This window comes from Antechinus flavipes, chromosome 2, assembly GCF_016432865.1.
Source record: "Antechinus flavipes isolate AdamAnt ecotype Samford, QLD, Australia chromosome 2, AdamAnt_v2, whole genome shotgun sequence".
NCBI classification, from domain to species: Eukaryota; Metazoa; Chordata; class Mammalia; order Dasyuromorphia; family Dasyuridae; genus Antechinus; species Antechinus flavipes.
Window position 1 is genome coordinate 367,091,721 of NC_067399.1, and position 21,470 is coordinate 367,113,190.

The window sequence follows — 21,470 nt, forward strand, 5'->3', positions numbered from 1 at the left end:
TTTGGACAGAAACCTTGAGGGTCTTCCCCTCTCAGATTTATTCATTTATTTATTTAGATTTTTTTTTTTTTTTGAGACCTGTTGAAGATCTTAGCTTAAAAAGTCCTAGGTCTCCCATTTCATCCAGAGCCATCTCCATTGTCCTGATGGATATCTGACAACTGAGGGGAAAGTGTGCCAGGTAACCCTGCACAGCCCTCCCTTATTCAAATCCAATTCACTTCATTGTCATGGAATCACCTTCCTGATATCATGGTCTTCTTTGAGAATGAAGGACAAACAACAACAATAACATCAACAACTTATCTTCAATCTCTCTCTAAGTTGCTTGTTTCCTCAATTCTCTCTCTCTTTTTTTAATTATAGCTTTTTAATGATAGAACTTATGCATGGGTAATTTTTACAACATTGTCTCTTGCACTCACTTCTGTTCCAACTTTTCCCTTTCTTCCCTCCACTCCCTCCCCTAGATGGCAGGCAGTCTTATACATGTTAAACATGTTAAAGTATATCTTAGATATGTGTGCGGATCCGTACAGTTCTCTTGTTGCACAAGAAAAATTGGATTCTGAAGGTAAAAAAAAAACCTGGGAAGAAAAACAAAAATGTAAGTAGTCCACATTCATTTCCCAGTATTCCTTCTCTGGGTGTAACTGATTCTGTCCATCATTGATCAATTGGAACTGACTCAATTCTCTTTTTTTTTTTTTTAAGTTTTTAAATTTATTTTAAACTTAAGTACAAAATATGAAAAAACCATTGTCATGTACACAGCAAAAAATAAAAGAGGATTCAATATAAAACAATAAATTTCCATTTCAAGAAAACTTATATAATAAATATTATACGTTTTTACAGCTGTTTAGCTTCCTAGTAGGCTTTCTTTTGTTCTTTGCTGTTTACTTTTTACTTTTTTTTCCCAGCCCAAAAAGGCTATTATTAAGTGTGGACATAGATAGATAGGTAGGTAGGTAGGTAGATAATATTTAAAAAAAAAAAAAATATATATATATATATATACCCATTTGCACTATGGTACTATGTTTATTTCTACTCATCATCTGTTTCTCTGATAGTGAATAATCTCTTCTCTCATAAGTCTTAGTCTTGCCATGTTTTTCTAACTCGACCAGCTCACCATTTCCTATACCAGAGCAATATTCCAACCCAATCATATTCTAACCAAGAGATGGTCTATGAAAGACTTTTAATTTTGTGCATTCCTTGTATTCTTGATTGCATTTGTTTCGTCCTATTTATAAAATTACTTCATAAAATTTTATTTGACTGATATATATATGAAAAAAATGTTTATTTTACATAATTATACATATTTTAAAAATACTCAAAATAATTCATTTTACAACCTAAACAATGCTCTCACCTTATAATATGCTTTAAGATTTTATACTATTGAAATTGCTTTCTTTACATCTTTTTTCTCTTGGTTTCTTTAAAGTTCTTGATCTTTTATTCTTCTAAATGAATTGTTATTTTTTTCTAACTCAGATAATTTTTAAAGTTTTTTATAAAAGTTTTTTATTTTCAAAACATATGCATGGATAATTTTCAACATTCACCTTTGCAAAACCTTGTGTTCCCAATTTTTTCCTCCCTTCCCCCCACCCTTTCCCCTAGATGGCATGTAATCCAATATATGTTAAATATGTGCAATTCTTCTATACATATTTCCACAATTATCAGGCTGCATAAGAAAAATCAGATTAAAAAGGAAAAAAAAATGAAAGAGAAAACAAAATGTAAGCAAACAACAACAAAAAGAGTGAAAATATTATGTTGTGATCCACATTCAGTTCTCACAGCCTTCTCTCTCTTGCTGCAGATGGCTCTCTTCATCACAAGATCATTGGAACTGGCCTGAATCATCTCATTATTGAAAAGAGCCACATCCATCAGAATTGATTATTATATAATCTTGCTGTTGCCATGTATAATGATCTTCTAGTTCTGCTCACTTCACTTAGCATCAGTTCATATAAATCTCTCCAGGCCTCTCTGAAATCATCCTGCTCATCATTTCTTATAGAACAATAATATTCCATAGCATTCATATACCCATAACTTATTGAACCATTCTCCAGTTGATGGGAATCCACTTAATTTTAAATTTCTTGCCACTACAAAAAGGGCTGCCTCAAACATTTTTGCACATATGGTTTCCTTTCCCTTCTTTATGATCTCTTTGGGATACAAGCTCAGTAGAAACACTGCTAGATCAAAGGGTATGCACATTTTGGTAGCCCTTTGGGGATAGTTCCAAATTGCTCTCCAGAATGGTTGAATCAGTTCACAATTTCACCAACAATGTATTAGTGTCCCAGTTTTCTCACAGCCCCTCCAACATTCATTCATTATTACCTTTTATTGTCATCCTAGCCAATCTGAGAGGTGTGTAGTGGTACCTCAGAGTTGTCTTAATTTGCATTTCTCTGTTCAAAAGTGATTTAGAGCACCTTTTCATGGTTTCAATTTATCAGAAAATTTCTGTTCATATCTTTTGGCTATATATCAATTGGAGAATGGCTTGAATTGTTATAGATTTGAGTCAATTCTCTATATATTTTAGAAATGAGGCCTTTATCAGAACCCTTGAATCTAAAACATTTTTCTCAATTTATTGCTTCCCTTTTAATCTTGTCTGCATTGGTTTTGTTTGTACAAAAACTTTTTAACTTAATATAATCAGAATTATCTATTTTGTATTCAATAATGTACTCCAGTTCTTCTTTGCCCCTAAATTCCTTCCTTCACAGATCTGAGAGGTAAACTATCCTTTGTTCTTCTAATTTGCTTATGATATCACTGTGTCTAAATCATTAATCCATTTTGACCTTATCTTGGTATAGGGTGTTAGGTGTGGGTCAATGCCCAATTTCTGCCATATTAATTTCCAATTTTCTCAGCAGTTTTTGCCAAATTCTGAGTTCTTATCCCAAAAGCTGGGGTCTTTGGGGTTGTTAAATATTATATTATTATAGTACTTGATGTTTTGTCCTGTGGACCTAACCTATCCACTGATCAACTTCTCTATTTCTTAGCCAGTACCAAATAGTTTTGATGACTGCTACTTTATAATATAGTTTTAGATCTGGTATAGTTAGGCCACCTTCATTTGCATTTTTTCATTAATTTATTTGAAATTCTTTATTTTTTGTTCTTTCAGATAATAATTTTGTTATTATTTTTCCAGCTCTGTAAAATAATTTCTTTGGAATTTGGTATGGCATTGAATAAGTAGATTAATTTAGGTAGTATTGTCATTTTTATTATATTAGCTCAGCCTACCCATAAGCTATTTTTCCAATTTTACATAATTGATATTTTTCCAGTTGATCAGATTTGACTTTATTCATGTGAAAAAATGTTTTATAAAATGTGTTCATGTAGTTCCTGACTTTGCCTTAGTAGGTCAATTTTCCAACATTTTGTATTATCTACAGTTATTTTAAATGGAATTTATCTTTGTATCTCTTGCTGCTGAACTTTGTTGGTTATATATAAAAATGCTGATGATTTATATGGATTTATTTTATATCCTGCAACTTTGCTAAAGTTGTGAATTGTTTCTAGTAGTTTTTTAGTTGATTCTTTAAGATTCTCTCTGTATACCACCATATCATCTGCAAAGAGTGATAATTTGGTTTCCTCATTACCTACTCTAATTCCCATAGTCTATTTTTCTTCTCTTATTGCCAAAGCTAACATTTCTAATACAATATTAAATAGTAATGGTGATAATAGGCAACCTTGTTTCACCTCTGATCTTATTAGAAATAGTTCCAGTTTATCCCCATTACATATGATGCTTGCTGATAGTTTTAAATAGATGCTACTGATCATTTTAAGGAAAATTCTCTTAATTCCTATAATCTCTAGTGTTTTTAATAGAAATAAGTGTTGGATTTTGTCAAATGCTTTTTTAAAAATAATTTTTAATAATTTAATTGGGATGCCATTACATGAACAGATTGGGTAAAATTGTCATTTTTTATTACATTGGCTTCACCTACCCATGAACAATTGTGGAAATTAAAATTATCCCACCTACAATAAGAGAGACTGAGGCAGAGGTCTGAGCCAATGGCACTTAATTAAAGGGTCCATGTTCCCTCTAATGAAATAGACCTTTAGATGTTCCTTACAATCTGAGATTGCCACTTCCTTCCAGGGCCCTATTTTTATAGGGCTAGATGTCTAGTCATTCCAGAACAGCTATATTTGATATAATAATTCCACTGAATAAACAATATGTCAGCAGGCCCACAAGTTGAATGAAGCAAGGAATATCTCCACAGAAGATAGACAGGTTTCTCCTTAATTTGGGCAGGAGAAAATAGTACAAACCAATACAGCCAGTGACCTAAGTGGTTATAAGATGATCATCTGCTCCTATTGAACAAGTGATTGGTCCAGACGTACAAAAATATTTTCGAGGACTTTCCATGTAGTTATCTGCTAAGCTGGGCTTAATCATCATTACAAGGCAAAACAAGGGTAAAAGGACTTTAGCTAACTTCTTGCAGTTAAGCAATTGAACTTAGAAACTGCAGCTCTACACAGCAAAAGCAATAAGATAATCAATTCTAATGGACATGGCTCTCTTCAATATTAAGATGACTCAGACCAGTTTCAATGGTCTTATGATCAAAAGAGCCATCTACACCCAGAGAGAGGACTGTGGGAACTGACTGTGGTTCACAACATAGCATTCTCATTCTTTTTGTTGTTGTTTATTTGCATTTTATTTTCTTCATCATTTTCTTTTCTGTTTTGATTTGATTTTTCTTGTACAGTAAGATAATTGTATAAATACATATGCAAATATTAGATTTAACATATATTTCCACCATATTTAACATATATTGGACTACTTGCCATCTAGGGGAGAAGGGTGGGAGGAGGGGAAAACTGGAACACAAGATTTTGCAAGGGCTAATGTTGCAGAATTATACATGCATATGCTTTGAAAAATTAAAATCTTTAATAAAGATTTTTTAAAAAGAATCTGTAGCTCATAGCTCTGGGGCCTCATATACAGAATTTTTATATGATTCTATCAAATTGCTTAATGGTGATTGAAATAGAGTAGGGATCCAAAATGAATTATTTCTCTCACAATAAATACTCTTTCAACTATTTAGATCTAATTTCATTTGTATAAAAAGTGTTTATATTCATATAGTTTCTGTGTCTGTTTTGGCAGTTATAATCTCAGATATTTTATACCATCAAGCTATTTTTAAATGGTCTAAAACAATATTGAATAATATGGCTGACACAGAGTATAGCTATCTATCATTCTATTAGTTTCTCCTCCCTTTTGTGGCAAAACTATTTTTAAAAAGGCTATCTACAGTAAGTGCCTTTCTTTCCTTCCCTTTCCTCTAACTCTAGTAATTTTTTACAGTTTGGCTTCTGACTTTATCATTCAGCTCAAACTGCTCTCTCTAAAGTTACTAATATTGTTTAATTCAAAATCTAATAGCCCTTTCTCAGTCCTCATCCCTCTTTGCAGCCACTGGCACTGTTAATCATCCTCTTCTCTTTGACACTTTATTCTCTCTAGCTTTTCAGGCCAACACTCTCTTCTTATTATCTTATTCTCCCTATTATTTGACTGCTTCTTGGTCTTCTTTATGATCTTTTTCCATGTCACATCAACTAACCATGGGTGTCTCACAAGACTCTGTCCTAAATCCTCTTTTCTACTCTTTCTATATTATTTCACCTGGTGAGCTCCCATGGGTTCAATTATCATTTCTAAGCTCATAAGTCTCAAATATACTCTACTACATCTGGGCCAGTGCCTATTGATTGACTTAGGTTTTAACCACTTGCCCCCAAAGACTGGAGGATTGAGTGAGGCTGCTAATTTTATATATCTCTGCTTCACTTAAATCCAATCCATTTCAAGTCAATATATCATCTTCTTGATGTTACTGATCTTTTTTAAGAACAACAATCTCTACCAACTTCCAGGCTCACATCTCTACCTGCTTATTGGACATCTTGAATTGAATGTCCTAGACATCTTATCCTCAATACATCCAAAGCTGAACTCATTATCTTTCCTTTTAAATTCTCTTTCCTTCCTAACTTTCTAGTAATACTATGAGAGTAGCACTACTTTCTCAGTCACTGAGGCTCCCCATCTCGGCATCATCTTCAACCACCCACTCTTATGACACATCTGTAAAATGCTTGGCACAGTGCCTGGCACACAACAGACATTTAATAAAAGGTTGTTCTTTCCCTGCTCTCCCTCTTGATTTTACCTTTCTAACATCCCTCTCATATTCTGCTTTCTGATACTGCCATCACCACCATCGTGTGGGTCCTTATCACCTCACACCTAGGTTATCGCAACATCCTGCTGGTTGATTTCCTTTCTAGATGTCTCTCCCCACTCTAGTTCTTCCTCCACTGAACTTTCAAAGTGATCTTCTATAGTACAGGTCTGACAATGTCATCCCACTATTTACGAAGCTCCAGTAGCTCCTTATCATCTTCAGGATCAAATCTAAAATCCTGTTTGATATTCAAAGCCCTTCATAAGCTGCCCTTCCCTTTCATCTTTTCACTTTACACTTCTCCCCATCATGTGATCTGAACACCCTTCTTGCTGTCCTTTGAACAAAACATTCTGTTTCCCAACTCAGGACTTTTTTCCATTGACTATCCTCCCTACCTAGAATGTTCTCTCCTCATCTATCTCCTGGTATCCTTCAAGTCCCAGCTAAAATCTCACCTCCTTCAAGAAGCTTATCCCAATCCTCCTTAATTCTAATATCTTCCTTCTATTGGTTATTTCCAAATAATCCTATTAATGCAGCTTATTTGTCCACTGTTATTTCCATAATAATAATAAAATAATAGCTAACATTTCTATGATGCTGCTACATGCCAGGCATCAGGCTAAATGATTTACAATTATTACCTCATGTGATCCTCACAAAAATCCTGGGAAATAGATGCTGTTCTGCCCTTTTTACAAATGAGAAGACTTAGGCAGAAGTAGATGACAGAGGGCCATACGCTACTGAATGAGGCCAGATTTATATTCAGGTCTTCTTCCCTCTAGACAGTGCTATCTCTACTGTGCCACCAGCCACTCCCCTATTGAATATTTTCTCTGCCATTAGATTTTGAGCTCCTCAGGGGTGGCACTTCAAACGTGGTCTTTTGCCTTTCTTTGTATCCCCAGTACTTAGCACAGCGTCTGGTATGTCAAAATTGCTTAATAAATATTTATTGACTGTTTCCTCTCATTTATCTTCTTCAAGTTTATTATTTTAATTGAAATAACAATATTCCATTAATTCTTGAACCAGTGTAGGGAGATAGTGGCTTTTTGTTGGCCGAAATATAACACCAAATAATTAGGACCTACTGTTGACAGGCACAAGGCCATAAAATAAGTAGCTATCAGTAACAAAACCCTTTGATTTCAGGCCCAAGGTTGAGCATCAGGGCAATCTCAGCATTTCAGTAGGTGCTGATCCAGCAGAGACTCTGTTAGGCATGCCCTGAAGATCTCCTCTGGCTTAGCTGGTATTTAATTTAAGCTGGGTCAAAAGATAACCCAAGGAGACAAGGTCAGCTTTTTCCTGCACTTATTAGGTCTGTCACATGCAATGCTTAGTTGCTTTAGTGCTTTATCTTGGCCATACTTTGCTTAACCATTCCCTAACTGATGAAGTTTATTTCTGGTTTCTTGCTTTTGCAAATAGGGATGTAGGCATGTTTTTATAAGAGAGTTCCCCTAGGAGTGCTCCCCGATTAATGTGATAAGCATACTCTATCCCAACAGTTTATAGACATGTCCTTTGGCACCTTAAAAGGGTTGATGGCAGAGTTTTCCTGATGAATGTGATGAGCATGCTTCTCCCTTATAGAATAGGCAACTCCTGATCGGTTCCTAGTGCCTGAGGTTCCTGTCAGGCGATGCTGCCAAGGTCATTGGTTAGCAGGGACTTAGGAGGATAGATTTGTGCTAGCCTAATGTTAATATTTGCCCATAGAACTGCTCAGTCATTTTTTCAACTTTTCTCTGCTCATGGGACTTACCAGCAATACAGGAAGCAGAGCAAAGACAACTAGGATTTTGATGGGATGACTGTGCTCTTATACAGTAGCACAATCTTTTCTTGAAAAAAGCTGCTCATGTCAGCCTTGAGGAGGAAGAATAGGGCAGAGGAAGATATGTCCATGCAGTCTGAGGATTCCTAGAAGTGTATATTCCCAAGAGATGGCAGTAGCCAAGGCCATATTAAGAGTCCCTGAGGAAGCAAATGGCAAAGATAAAACATTTTTTGTCATGTGGCCCAAGGCAGGTTGTGGAGAGTGTTTCTGAACCCTAATATCCTATATAGATTTTAATTTCTTCAGCAACATAATTTTAAAAGCTCATCTACCTAGAAGGAAAATTCCTTGAGTTGTACTACTCCTAAACCAGTAATACCAATTTTGAGAGTTCATGGACCTAAATACTCTCTTAAAAGAGAAGTGTGTCCCCTGGAAGAAGAAGACAGACTATGTGACCTCAAAAGCTACAGAGAAAAGGTGAGGAGACACACACACACACACACACACACACACACACAAAGATACACACCACCATTATTATGATTCAGAAAGGGCAGGTTCAATGGAAAGGGGTTGCCTGTTTAGGAATACTATAGCATGTTTGCTAAGTATAAAATGGGAGGAGAAATTATGATAGGTTGTGATCTGCACCAGTGGAATACCCACCTCGTGGCCACAAAGTCATTGAAGAAGAAACATCAGAGATGTAATTATCAAGTTTGGCTCCTGGAGTAGGTAGCATTGAATGTAACCATAAGTCTGCTACATGCTCCTCTTCAAAATACTACTAAGGAAAAGGAGCACAGTGGAGAACACCAAGTCACCAGCCTTCATGGAGGAAGATATAGATATAGGAAAAGACTGCTGGTGAGGAGGCAGCTAAGGGTAAGGACTTATATGATTTATATGAGATCACAAGAAGCTCACCACCTAGTTGCTTCTGAATTTAGCTAATTATTTTTACTGACAGTGTCTGTGATGCTGAGAAAGTAAAAATGCTATCAAAATATAAGAATTTAAATTGTATATATTAAAATCATAATTAAAAATTTCATATCCTCTAACTTTCTGTGTCCTAAAGTAGATTCTCAGTCATTCTAGTCTAGTTAGTGCTCTAATGAGATACTAATTTAAGATATGGCATCCTTTTTATAAAAAATATATAAAAATTTATTCATCTAAACTGAAAAACTATTTTAGGAAATTGTAAGATATGTAAATAGAAGAATAAAAATACCAAAAAAAGATTGCACATTATTTAAAAAAACTCCAATTTGACATATTTAAACTAGACATTGTCACCAAAAATAAGGAATGGAGAGAGGAAGAGATATTAATATCGATTATGGTATTTGAACAGGAAAATGATTAGGTAGATTCTTCAGATGAAGAAATCAGAGCCAGTTATAGTTATAGGAAGAAATACTTTAAATCATTATTGGTTAAAGAAATACAAATTAAAACAACTCTGAGGTACTATCTCAAACCTATCAGTGTGGCTAATAGAAAGGGAAAATGATAAAAGGACAATGCAAAATATCAGAGGAATAGTCCCCAAAGATGCAATAGCAATAAGAGAAAAAATGGGCATAACTTATAACATACTGTTTAAGTAATGATAAATAATGTATTGCATCATCAAACAGCAAGAATAAACTATCTATCTTTAAAAATAAAACAAGCTTTGCAAGTAATATTAGATAGGTTCAGAAGAATCATGGTCTGCCTCTGTATCACACCTTTTGGATGCCTTGCACAAAATCTGATTCTTCCCATATTTAATGAAGTAATTGTGGCAGGTCATGCACATAGAAGGTATCAGAAAGAATGTCAGGTTCTAAAAGATAATGAAGAACTGCAACCATTTGAGTACAGGAGGTTTCAGGAACTATAGAACTTTTCTACTCAGGGTAGAAAGAGTTTGAATGGGGTTCTGACATAGTTCAATCATTGTTATAATATATGAAAGAGGAGGTAGGCATGGGAGGTTGAGACATTGAGATGCAAGCAAGAGTAGATGTATTCACAGTCATTTATGGACTTGGGAATCCAGATGACTGAAGGGGCAAACTTATAGGAAGCAGCAACAGGGTCAGTATCCTCATGTTTACAAACAGGCAAATGTACATGAGTAAAACACTTAAGACACCTAAGATATTTGACAACAGTGAGGCACTGGTATAGTACAAAATACATGACCTTAAACAAGCACTATCAGTTTATATGTGGAGCAATCTAAGTGGGTAGTCAGGGTGATGGGGCAATCACTGTAATGTTCTTACACTTGGGAAGATTCCTTTTCTTCACCACAACTTTAAAGAAGTATGTAAACATATCACAGCACAGGGCCCCATAACCATAACTGAAAACAAATTCAAGGCCAAATCCCAGAAAGAAAGATTAAATAATGAAGGATGAGCTCCTTCAACACATGGCAATAAAGTCCCAATGAAACAAGAAAAACTACAACCTGTTGGGATGGTGATCTGGGAATGTGATCAGGCAGGCAGGATGAGGGAGAAGAAAGTATATCAACTGAGTGAGAAGGGTTGTGCTTAAGTAATATTCCAAGTAGAAGAGATAGGGTTGGAGAAATCTTGAGGATGGTTTTCTTCCTCTTTTCTGACATAGAATGTCAGTCAAAAGATTTGAATTGCTAGGCCTTGGTGATGGATGAATAAGACAAAGTAGATAAAGCAGAAGCAAACCAATTTTCCCAGGATTCCTTTAAAGAATAGAGTAGTTATGCTACAATAATTAGTCTAGATTAGAAGGAAAGCAATAAATTGGGAAAACATTTTTGCATTCAAAGATCCTGATAAAGGTCCATTTCTAAAATATATAGAGAATTGACTCAAATTTATAACAATTCAAGCCATTTTCCAATTGATACATAGTCAAAAAATATGAACAGACAATTTTCAGATAAGAAATTAAAACCTTTTCTAGTCATATGAAAAGGTGCTTTAAATCACTATTGATTAGAGAAATGCAAATTAACACAACTCTGAGGTACCACTATACGTTTCTCAGACTGGCTAAGATGACAGGAAAAGATAATTATGAATGTTGGAGGGGATGTGGGAAAACTGGGATACTAATACATTGTTGGTGAAATTGTGAACTGATCCAACCATTCTGGAGAGCAATTTGGAACTATCCCCAAAGGGCTACCAAAATGTACGTACCTTTTGACCCAGCAGTGTTTCTACTGGGTTTATATCTCAAAGAAATCTTAAAGGTTGAGAAAGGGACCCACAATGTTTATGGCAGCCCTTTTTTGCAGTGGCAAGACACTGGAAATTGAGTGGATGCCCATCAGGTGAAGAATGGCTGAATAAGTTATGGTATATGAATGTTATAGAATATTATTGTTCTATAAGAAATGATCAGCAGGATGATTTCAGAAAGGCCTGAAGAGACTTAAATGAACTGATGCTAAGTGTAGTGAGCAGAACTAGGAGATACATTGTATACAGCAATAAGATTATACAACGATCACTTCTGATGGACATAGCTCTTTTCAACAATGAGATGATCCAGGCCAATTCTAATGATCTACATCTAGAGAGAGTACTGTGGGAACTAAGTATGGATCACAACATAGCATTTTCACTCTTTTTGTTGTGGTTTGCTTGCACTTTATTTTCTTTCTCATTATTTTCATTTTTGATTTGATTTTTCTTGTGCAGTAAGATAACTGTATAAATATGTATGCATATATTGGATTTAACATATATTTTTACCATGTTTAACATATATTGGTTTACTTGCCATTTAGGAGAGGAGGTTGGAGAAGGGGAGGAAATTTGGAACACAAGGTTTTACAAGGATTAATGTTGAAAAATTATCCATGCATATGTTTTGAAAATTCAAAAGCTTCAATAAAAAGATTAAAAAATAAAAGAATTAGTCTGAGTATTAAAATTGTTAAGAAACACTAGCTACCAAAGGTGATTAAAGTGATAAAGTCAGCCTACAAAGCAATAAAAAAGGTATTTCTTACTGCTACAAAGTTTTCATAATCATATGTGCTAATGCAGTTCTCTGGTCTCAGAGGGAGCTAATAGATTTTCGAGTAAGCAAGGCCATCAACTTGACTTGTAGATTTCCTTAGAAATACAGTTAATTTCCCAAGTTCTAGTGAGAGAATAGAAGCAGTTTTGAGTAATTTAGAAGTTCCTCTATGCCCAAAGGTTTATCAAACTGTTTATCAAACTTTGATCCAGCGATGTCTCTATTGGGTCTGTATGCCAAAGAGATCATAAAAAAGGAGAAAGGACCCACATGTGCAAAAACGTTTGTAGCAGTCCTTTTTGTAGTGGCAAAGAATTGGAAACTGAGTAAATGCCCATTAGTTGGGGAATGGCTGAATAAGTTATGGCATATGAATGTAACTGTTCTATAAGAAATGTTTAAGCAATCTAATTTCAGGAAAGACTTACATGAACTGATGATAAGTGAAGTGAGCTAAACCAAGAGAATATTATATATGGCAACAAGATTATGTAATGATCAACTCTGATCGACTTCATTCTTTTCAAGAATGAGGTGATTTAAGGCAATTCCAATAGACTTGTGATGGAGAGAGAATACAATGGAGACTAAATGTGGATCAAAGGATAGTATTTTTGTTGTTGTTGTGTGTTTGCTTGTTTGTTTGTTTTTTCTTTCTCATTTTTTTCTTTTGATCTATTTTTCTTGTGCAGCATGCTGAATATGGAAATATGTTTAGAAGAATTACATGTTTAACCTATACTGGATTGCTTGCTTTCTAGGGGAAGAGAGGAGGAGGAAGAAGGGAGAAAGATTTGGAACACAAGGTTTTGCAAAGATATATGTTGAAAAATATCTTTGCATATATTTGGAAAAATCAAAAGCCATTTAAAAAAAGGTTCAATTAAATCATTCTTTAAAAAAAAAAGTTTCTATGATTTGAACATGGCTTTGTTTAATTAACAAATGTACACCTCCCTAGTGTCTGACTCTAAGGCACAACATCAAGGGGAAAAAATAGTTCCTTTTTTCTAAATGAGGATGTTTATGATCACAAAAACTTATACTTCAAGACTATTATAATACTTCATATACTTACCAGAGAAAATAACAAATATGTAAGACATAGCAAGAGAAATAACTGGATTCCCAGAAATCTTTTCAATGGTTTCATCAAAGATAATAAATAACAGAAAATGTTAGGCGATGCAGGAGACATAACATGGTACAATGGAAAAGGCTAGGGAACATGGATTCAGATCTGCACTGCTACACTGTAAAAGGTCACAGACAGTAGGGGAATTCTGGGTAAGGAATAAGACTCTTCAACTCCCTCCCCAGAGGGAACCTGCTAACAATGGTTTGGCTCCCCATCTCCCCTAAGTGTTCTTGGCCTTCCTGAGAAGTCAGGGGACAGTGATAACCTATGTTGTGATTGAAGCAGAGTGATACCAAGTGGCAAACTATGTACAATAGCATGTTGTTTATATGATCCCATATGCTCAGTATATACTTAGTGCATATGCAGTGTTGTTTTTGTTACATAAGGGTATGAGGGTATAAAAAGGGGAAAGAACTTGGAATAAATGGACTCCATTTTTCCACCATCCTCAAGAGTCCCACCTCATCACTTCTCCATTAAGACAGTATATTTTAATCACCCTGGTGTGGGGGCTCTAGAAAGCATGGTACGTTTTGTCCCCCCAACTTGGGGCCTCTAGAAAGCAGGACACAATACTACATAATAGCTATATGGCCTTGGGCAAGGCACTTCCATTTCCAGAGGTCAAGTTCATCTTTAAAATGAGATTAAAAATATATATATAATCTCCAAGATACCTTCTCTCCTCAAGCCATCTATCTACTCCATTTCCTCTTCTCCTCACTACCTCTTGCCTTACCCTTTACTAGAAAAAAAAAAAAAAAGAGGCCATCACTATGTTTTTCCATTGTTTCAAAACTTAGTACTTCTCCTACTGAACATCATATCCCATTCTCTTCTCTTCTGCTTCAAACTCTGAGGAAGTCTTAACTCTTGTCCTTGTGAAGAATAATACTTCTACTTGAATTCTTTATACAAGTTCCTCCTGTGTCTTCTGGGTCCCTGCTTCTTCAACTATTCATAATCTCTTCTTATTTATTTAAGGCTTCTTTCAAAACAGTTAGGCTCCTAGGAAAAAAAAATTGATACTCATTGTCTTCCCTTCCTTACTTCCAACTCTAGTGAAATCTGGCTTTTGACTTGATCAAAACTGCTCTTTCCAAGATAACCTATAGTCTTTTGACTACCAAATCTAATGTTGTTTTCTCAGTATTAATTCTTGACTTTCCTACAGATTTTAATACCATGGACTATCATCTCCTTCTACATGTTTTCTTCTTCCTTAATTTTCATGACTAGTTCTCCTTTTGCTTATGTTCCTCAGCCTCATCATCTATCTCCTGCTCATTTCCTGAAGGTTCTTCTTCTCTTCTCTCCACTAGTAATCTCATCAGTGAATTCATGATTTCATTTATCATGAATTCAATTTTTTTAAAAAGCTTTTTATTTACAAAGCATATGTGCATGGGTAATTTTTCCAACATTGACCCTTGCATAACCTTTTGGTGCAAATTTTCCCCTCCTTCCTTCCACCCCCTTCCCTAACTGGCAGGTAGTCTAGTACATGTTAAATATGTGAATTCAATTATTTCTAAGCAAATGATTGTCAGATCTGCATACCTAGTTCTCATCTTTTTGCTGAGCTTCAGTCCAGTAAAACCAAATGCTTGTTGGACATCAGCAAGGTTTAGAAGAACAAACAATTATTTAATTTGTTGTATTTGTATCCTTAGTATATGGCATACAGTAGGTATTCAATAAGTGCCTGTATGATCTTGGGTAAGCTTCTTAACTTCAATATCCATATCTAACTAATTAGAAAAAGGCTGGACAAGATAGCTGGTATGGACCTTTCCTAATCTCTAGCTATAATGTGACCATTCCCTAGTTTTAAAAAAAAAAATCTCAGTAGAAAGGCTAAATCTAATTTAGACTGTTTGTATACAAGATACATAAATCCTCATAACTATCTTTCTCTTTCAAGGTACATTTTCTTCTTTATGCTCAGTAATACTAAAAGAACAATGCAGTTTACCTCCAATAAGATTTTTAAAACCCCCAAACTTCACTATACTGCTCAAAAAAAGTTAATATGCTATTATTATATTATATTATATATGTGTGTGTATGTATATATATATTATATATTGGTATTATAATATAGTATGGACTTCAAGGATGTCATAGTGGAACACAAGTTCTGTCAGGTTTCCTACATTAAGACATGAATGTTTTTGGCCTCTGCATTGTAGAAAACTACTAAAATAAGGAGAGAGTTGTGTAATATGAATTGGTAGAAGCATACCAACAGGGATGGAATCACAGGCTTCTATTTCATGCAGAAATTTTTTGAAAACAAATAAAATAAAAATTCCTGAAAAGTTAAATAAAATAACACAAAAGTAATTGTGAATGATTGTATATTAAACTATATGTATACTTGTGGTAGAAAGGAAAGCTATGTACCTTGTTATTAATAATGATGATGATGTAGTAGGGAAAAGTCCATTATACTATTGTTTTGCTAATGACTTTAGAGTGTAGAGAGGAGAAAGGAGACATCCCCAAAAAGGACCTATATGTACAAAAATCCCAGCTTTTTTTTGTAGTGACTAAGAATTGGAAATCCAAAAGGTGCCCATCCATTGGAGAATGGCTAAACAAGGTGTGGTACATGATTATAATGGAATATTATTGTGCTATAAAAACGAATAAAAAGATGACTTCAGAAAAACCTGGAAAGACTTACATTAACTGATGCATATTGAAGTGATTAGAACCAGGAGAAAATTGTGCACAATAACAGCACTATTGCTAGATATAAGACTATGCATGACTTGGCTATTCTCTGAAACACAATGATCCAAGACAATCCCAAAAGACTAATAATAAAGCATACTATCTGATGCTAGACAAGATACTGATATGTAAATACAGACTGAAGCATGCCATTTTTCTTGTTTTTTCTTTTAAGTATTCTTTTAAGTCTACTAGCATGGAAATGTTTTCATTACTGCATATGTATAACCTATATCTGACTGCTTACAATCTTAGGGAGCCTCGAGGAGAAAGAAGGTAAAGATAGAATTTGGAACTTCAAACTTTTTTTCAAATGTTTAAAAATTGTATTAACATATAATGAGGGAAGACAAAATATATGTTTAAAAAATAACTCTTCATAACTGTTTATCATATAAACCTATGATTTTTTAAAAAATGAATTCCATGAAAAATACAAGTGAACTCCTTGGTTCACTTAAAGCAAAAGAAAGGCAAAGTGCCTTTCTCCACTGATATAAATCTGCAGCTATTAATTTAGCAATTATTAATTTAGTAATTCAGAATCTCAGAAAATGACCTGGTTACTAAGAAGAGTTACTTGCCTAAGATCACCCAGATACTATACATCTAACCCAGGTCTTTTGGACTTCAAGGCTAAGCCCCCCCATTCTACTTAGGAGGCTTTCTATACATTCACAGACCACAACTTAATTTAAGCATTCCCCCTCTAGGAATATAGTTTGTTTCTAACATTTTACTATCTACATACTATTACTTTGTACAAATAGGTTTTTTTTCTTTCTATCAAAAACCCCTTTATAATATAAATCTAATAACTGAAATGCTGGGTCACAGAATGTGAGAAATTTTTTAAATGTAGTATTTAATTCCACATTGCTTTCCAAAACAGTATGACCCATTTTATAGCTTTACCAATAGTAAATTATTGTTCTTTTTTTTTTTTTGAAGCTCCAACACTGATTTTTTTTTTTTTTAATTTTTGAAACGTTTATTTTTTTTTTTTCCATGCCAGGGTAAATTTTTTACAACATTATCCCTTGCACTCGCTTCTGTTCCGATTTTTCCCCTCCCTCTCTTCACCCCCTCCCCTAGATGGCAAGCAGTCCTATATATGTTAAATATGTTGCAGTATATCCTAGATACAATATATGTTGAACAGTTCTCTTGTTGCACAGGGAGAATTGGATTCATAAAGTAAAAATAACCCGGGAAGAAAAACAAAAATGCAAATAGTTTATATTCATTTCCCAGCAACACTGAATTTTTTTAAATCCTTTACTATTTTGGATGATTTAATAGATAATCTACCTCAGGATTCTTTTATTGTACATGAGCTCCTAAGAATTGCCTCAAACCCTGAAGAACATAAACAAAATACGGATCAATTACCTTTACAGGTAGCATTAAGCGTCATTTATATTCATTTTTAATTTTTCAAATGAATAAGAAATGAAACAATAAAGACATTTGGCACTTAAAGGTTATTGAACTCTTCCCGGGGAATAGCAACCAACTAAAGAGGGGAGGGGAGGGAAATAGATACTAAAATGTGCCTGAATTCCCAGAGGATTGGAAGGGGAGAAGTCAGAGTATTTCCAATTCATAGTTCAGGCTGTATAAACCGTCAACAGTGGGCTGTACTTCAGCGCCCTTTACAACGCTAACCAGCTTTAACTGGGGAGGCCAACTGAAAAATCAGAAGGAGAAGGAATCTCAGAGAAGCGAGACTATCCAGGCAGGTTAAACGCCCCCGAAAGGTGGGGGAGGGGCACTGCAAAGGTTAAAACTCAGGTAAGCCTAAATTTATCCAAACTACAACTCCCAGATCCCTCTGCTGTGGATCCTCTCCCCTCCCCTCCCGGGCAAACACTCTCCCCTGGCAGCGCCCACCTGCAAGTGCCTGGGAACAGCGCCCCGAGGAAGGAGCTGCCCGCCAGGACCGACAGGTGGGAAGCGGACTCCCGGAGAGCCAGGGGAGGGGCCGGCCGCAGGAGGCGTCTCCAAGGGGAGGTTGCCACTGCAGGATAAGGTCCGGACAGCCCAGAGACAGGCAGGGATGGCGCTGGCAGCGGCGGCTGCGGCTGCGGCTGCAGCTGCGGGGGTGAGCCAGGCGGCCGTGCTGGGCTTCCTGCAAGAGCGTGGAGGCAAGGTGCGCAACTCGGAGCTCGTGAGCCGCTTCAAGCCGCTGCTAGACGCTGGAGATCCGGGCGGCCGGGCCGCTCGCAGGGCATATTTCAAGCAATTCGTCAACGACGTGGCAGTGGTCAAAGAGTTAGACGGGGTCAAATTTGTGGTGCTGCGCAAGAAGCTCCGCGCCTCCTGCACTCCAAGGCCCTCACCCACGACGCCACCCGAAGCCGCTGGGGACCCGCTCCTGGGAGACCCGGCGACCTCCGTGGTCCAGGAACGGGCCGGGGACCCTCAAGCTGAATCGCCACTACAAGAGTCCTTGGATGCAGCGGCTGTCCAGGAGCACACGTCTCAGTCCCCAACGTCGGAGGAACGGCCCCAGTCCCCGGACCAGGAAGAAGCAGCTACTACAGCTCCCATCCCGGCTTCAGCTCTACCGTTGAAGGACACGCCCGCAGTTCCTCCAAGGGTCCCAGCTGCACCTGGGGAGCTAGCCCCACTCCAACCGCAGAAGCCCTGCATGCTGCCGGTCCGTTGCGTCCCGTCAGTAATCCGCATCCGGACTGAGGAACAGGGCCTGCGACGGCAGCTATCAGAAGAGCCGGTGCAAGCGGCTTCGTGCCTGCTACCAGTGCCCGGGGACTCCCCCCGGCTACGACGGCGGCTTTCGGTGGAGGAGGCGGGGCTGAGCCTCGCGCTGGGGGGCGGCCGGTCCCCTCACCTTCGGCGCCTGTCTCGGGCTGGCCCGCGCCTACTAAGCCCAGAGACTGAGGAGCTGCCCTCCGTCGTCCCCCAGCCGCCGCCCACTGTGCCCTTGGAGCCAGCCGAGCACGAGTGGCTGGTGAGAGCGGCCGGTGGCCATTGGACTCACCAGCTTCATGGGCTGCTGCTTCGGGATCGGAGCCTGGCGGCCAAGCGCGACTTCATGTCCGGATTTACTGCCCTGCACTGGGCTGCTAAAAGCGGCGACCGCGAGATGGTGCTGCAGCTGGTGGAGGTGGCGCGCCGCGGGGGGGCGCCCGTCGACGTGAACGCCCGCTCGCACGGTGGCTACACTCCATTGCACCTGGCGGCCCTGCACGGCCACGAAGATGCGGCCATCCTGCTGGTGGAGCGTCTCGGAGCTCAAGTGCTAGTCCGAGACCATAGCGGGCGGCGCGCCTACCAGTACCTGCGGCCCGGCGCCTCGTACGCGCTGCGTCTGTTGCTAGGCGACCCCGCCCTTCGCGGCCAGGCGGAGCACGACGGCCCGGCCAAGAGGCCTGTGCAAGTCGCAGCCTCCATTCTCAGCTCCACCACCAGCGCCTTCTTGGGCGTGCTGGCCGACGACCTGATGCTGCAGGATCTAGCCCGCGGCATCAGGAAGTCCGGTTCCTTCAGTAAGCTCCTGGGAGCCTCCCCCATGGCTCCCCGCAAGAAGGCCAAGGCCAGACCAGGCCTCCCTGCCTTCCATTCTGCTTCCGCCCAGGCCTCCGCCACGGCATCCAAGCGTTGGCCTGCTACCGACCTCTTCCAGAGCCATTAGCTGAGCGTGGTGTCACCATCGCAGTGCGTCTGGCCGTTACTGCCCGGTCTGGCCACTACTACCCCGCCTGCCCCCACCCTTAGGATCCATACCTGGTCTCCACTGCCCAGACCGACTTCCCACCCAGATCCCCCATCTAGGCCTCTCTGCGGTGCTGAGCCCATCCTTTCATGCCTGAATCTCCAGCGGGTGTCAAATCCTCAGAGAATTCACTTCTCAGAAATTCAATTCTCATTTAGAACTGTTAAACCCTGAGTATTGAGGGTGAAAGGGCAAAAAGGGTAACAGCTGGTCTGGTCCCTTATCAGAATTAACTTACTGTTTGCTGATACTCTATATGTCATATACCCAAGGCCAAAAACAATGAGTTGCTGTAAAGGACTTTTTGGAGTCAGTTCATGTCATCTGGCCCTGTGAGGTATGATGGATTGGCAAATCAGCTGTATTTTATTCTTAAATGAAGAGAAGAATCTGTATTTTATGAATGTCTGCCTTTTATTGAAATAGTGTTTATTTTCTTTTAGGTAAGGTCTTCATTAAGTCTTTTTAAACCACATGATTAACATTTTAAACACAGTTTTAAAGAAGAGCAGATATAAAACAAATGAGTCATCTGAAATTGCAGAATTTTCTACCTACCTCATTTTAGAAAACCTGGCACAAAACAGCCATTAGTGACCATTGTGAATGTAATTCCAATTGTACTGTGAATGTGAAATGGGATTCTTCTTGCAAGGACATTTTATACCTTAAAAAGAAGCAATACCCAGATTTTGCTAGTGGAACATGGAGCTTATTATTAAAGGGAGTTTTTGTCCCTTGATTTTTTTGGTCTTATTTAAATTACTTATTTACGTGTTGTGTAAATAAGTTTAGTGGCATTTGACATCAGTGAGTCCACTTTTTTGTATGAAGTATTTTGAATATTTTTTAATTCTGATATATCCAATACCTTTGTGCCATACTCTTGAATCTGTGAATCTGATGTTTTGAGCTTTACAGATGTTTGTGTCTTGATATTATACAATATGGCATGCTAAATATTTAAAGAAAACAGTGAAGTAGCATTCCAATTGAAAAGAAACTTATTAATTATTAATGTCTAAATATAAGAAATGATTTGTGTATTTAGGCTTTGAATAAACAGGAAGGATATGGTACCAATTTTAATAGGTTGGTATGAAAGAAAACACTAAAATACCAGTGCATCTATTTGCTCAATGATTTTAGGCTTCATGTTCTTCATATGTAAAATGAAGTATTCTCTGTTCTTTTTAAGCTCTTAAGATTTTATGATTGTAATGGTCTTTTTTTCTAATTATAAAGGTACCTAGGCAACCTTTTTTAATTGAGGGATGTTTCCAATTTCAACAGGTTGTCTTGGTATCAAAGGGTAGACTACTTTTCTAATGTAAAGGATTTTGTTTCTTTAAGACACATATTAGAGAAGCATTTGAAATTGTTTGGAATGTTCTAATTCTGGAGAAAATTAAACAATACTTCCTTTTTTCTGTCCTATGTACGTCAGTGTGACATTTTATAGTGCCATAACTTCTTTTTTCCTCATAGTGCATTTCTTAGAATAATTAGTATTTGGGGAAAAAAAAAAAAAAACCTACTATAGATTGTTGCCAACTGAAGGGTTTCCCATATGCTAAAATGAAGTAATAGAAATAAACAAGCCACAATTCTTTATGTTGAATTTTTAATTACTAGCCTAAACATGTTACTATTGGGAAAAGCTAACTTATAGAAAATGCCCATTTAAATCCATTGGTCCATAAGAAAAGTCCCTGTATACAGTTGATT

The 21,470-nt window shown here is 37.5% G+C and overlaps 1 protein-coding gene across 1 annotated transcript; it reads left to right on the forward strand.

Moving 5' to 3' along the window:
* The first annotated feature begins 15,416 nt into the window (after nt 1–15,416).
* SOWAHA (sosondowah ankyrin repeat domain family member A) lies at nt 15,417–21,176 on the forward strand. Its single transcript, XM_051978250.1, has one exon. It carries the CDS (start codon nt 18,063–18,065, stop codon nt 19,659–19,661), a length of 1,599 nt encoding a protein of 532 aa, XP_051834210.1. The 5' UTR covers nt 15,417–18,062; the 3' UTR covers nt 19,662–21,176.
* Nucleotides 21,177–21,470: the final 294 nt, after the last annotated feature.

What these genes read in the sequence shown, in the direction of transcription:
- SOWAHA (XM_051978250.1), top strand. Translation starts at nt 18,063, where the DNA reads ATGGCGCTGGCAGCGGCGGCTGCGGCTGCGGCTGCAGCTGCGGGGGTG.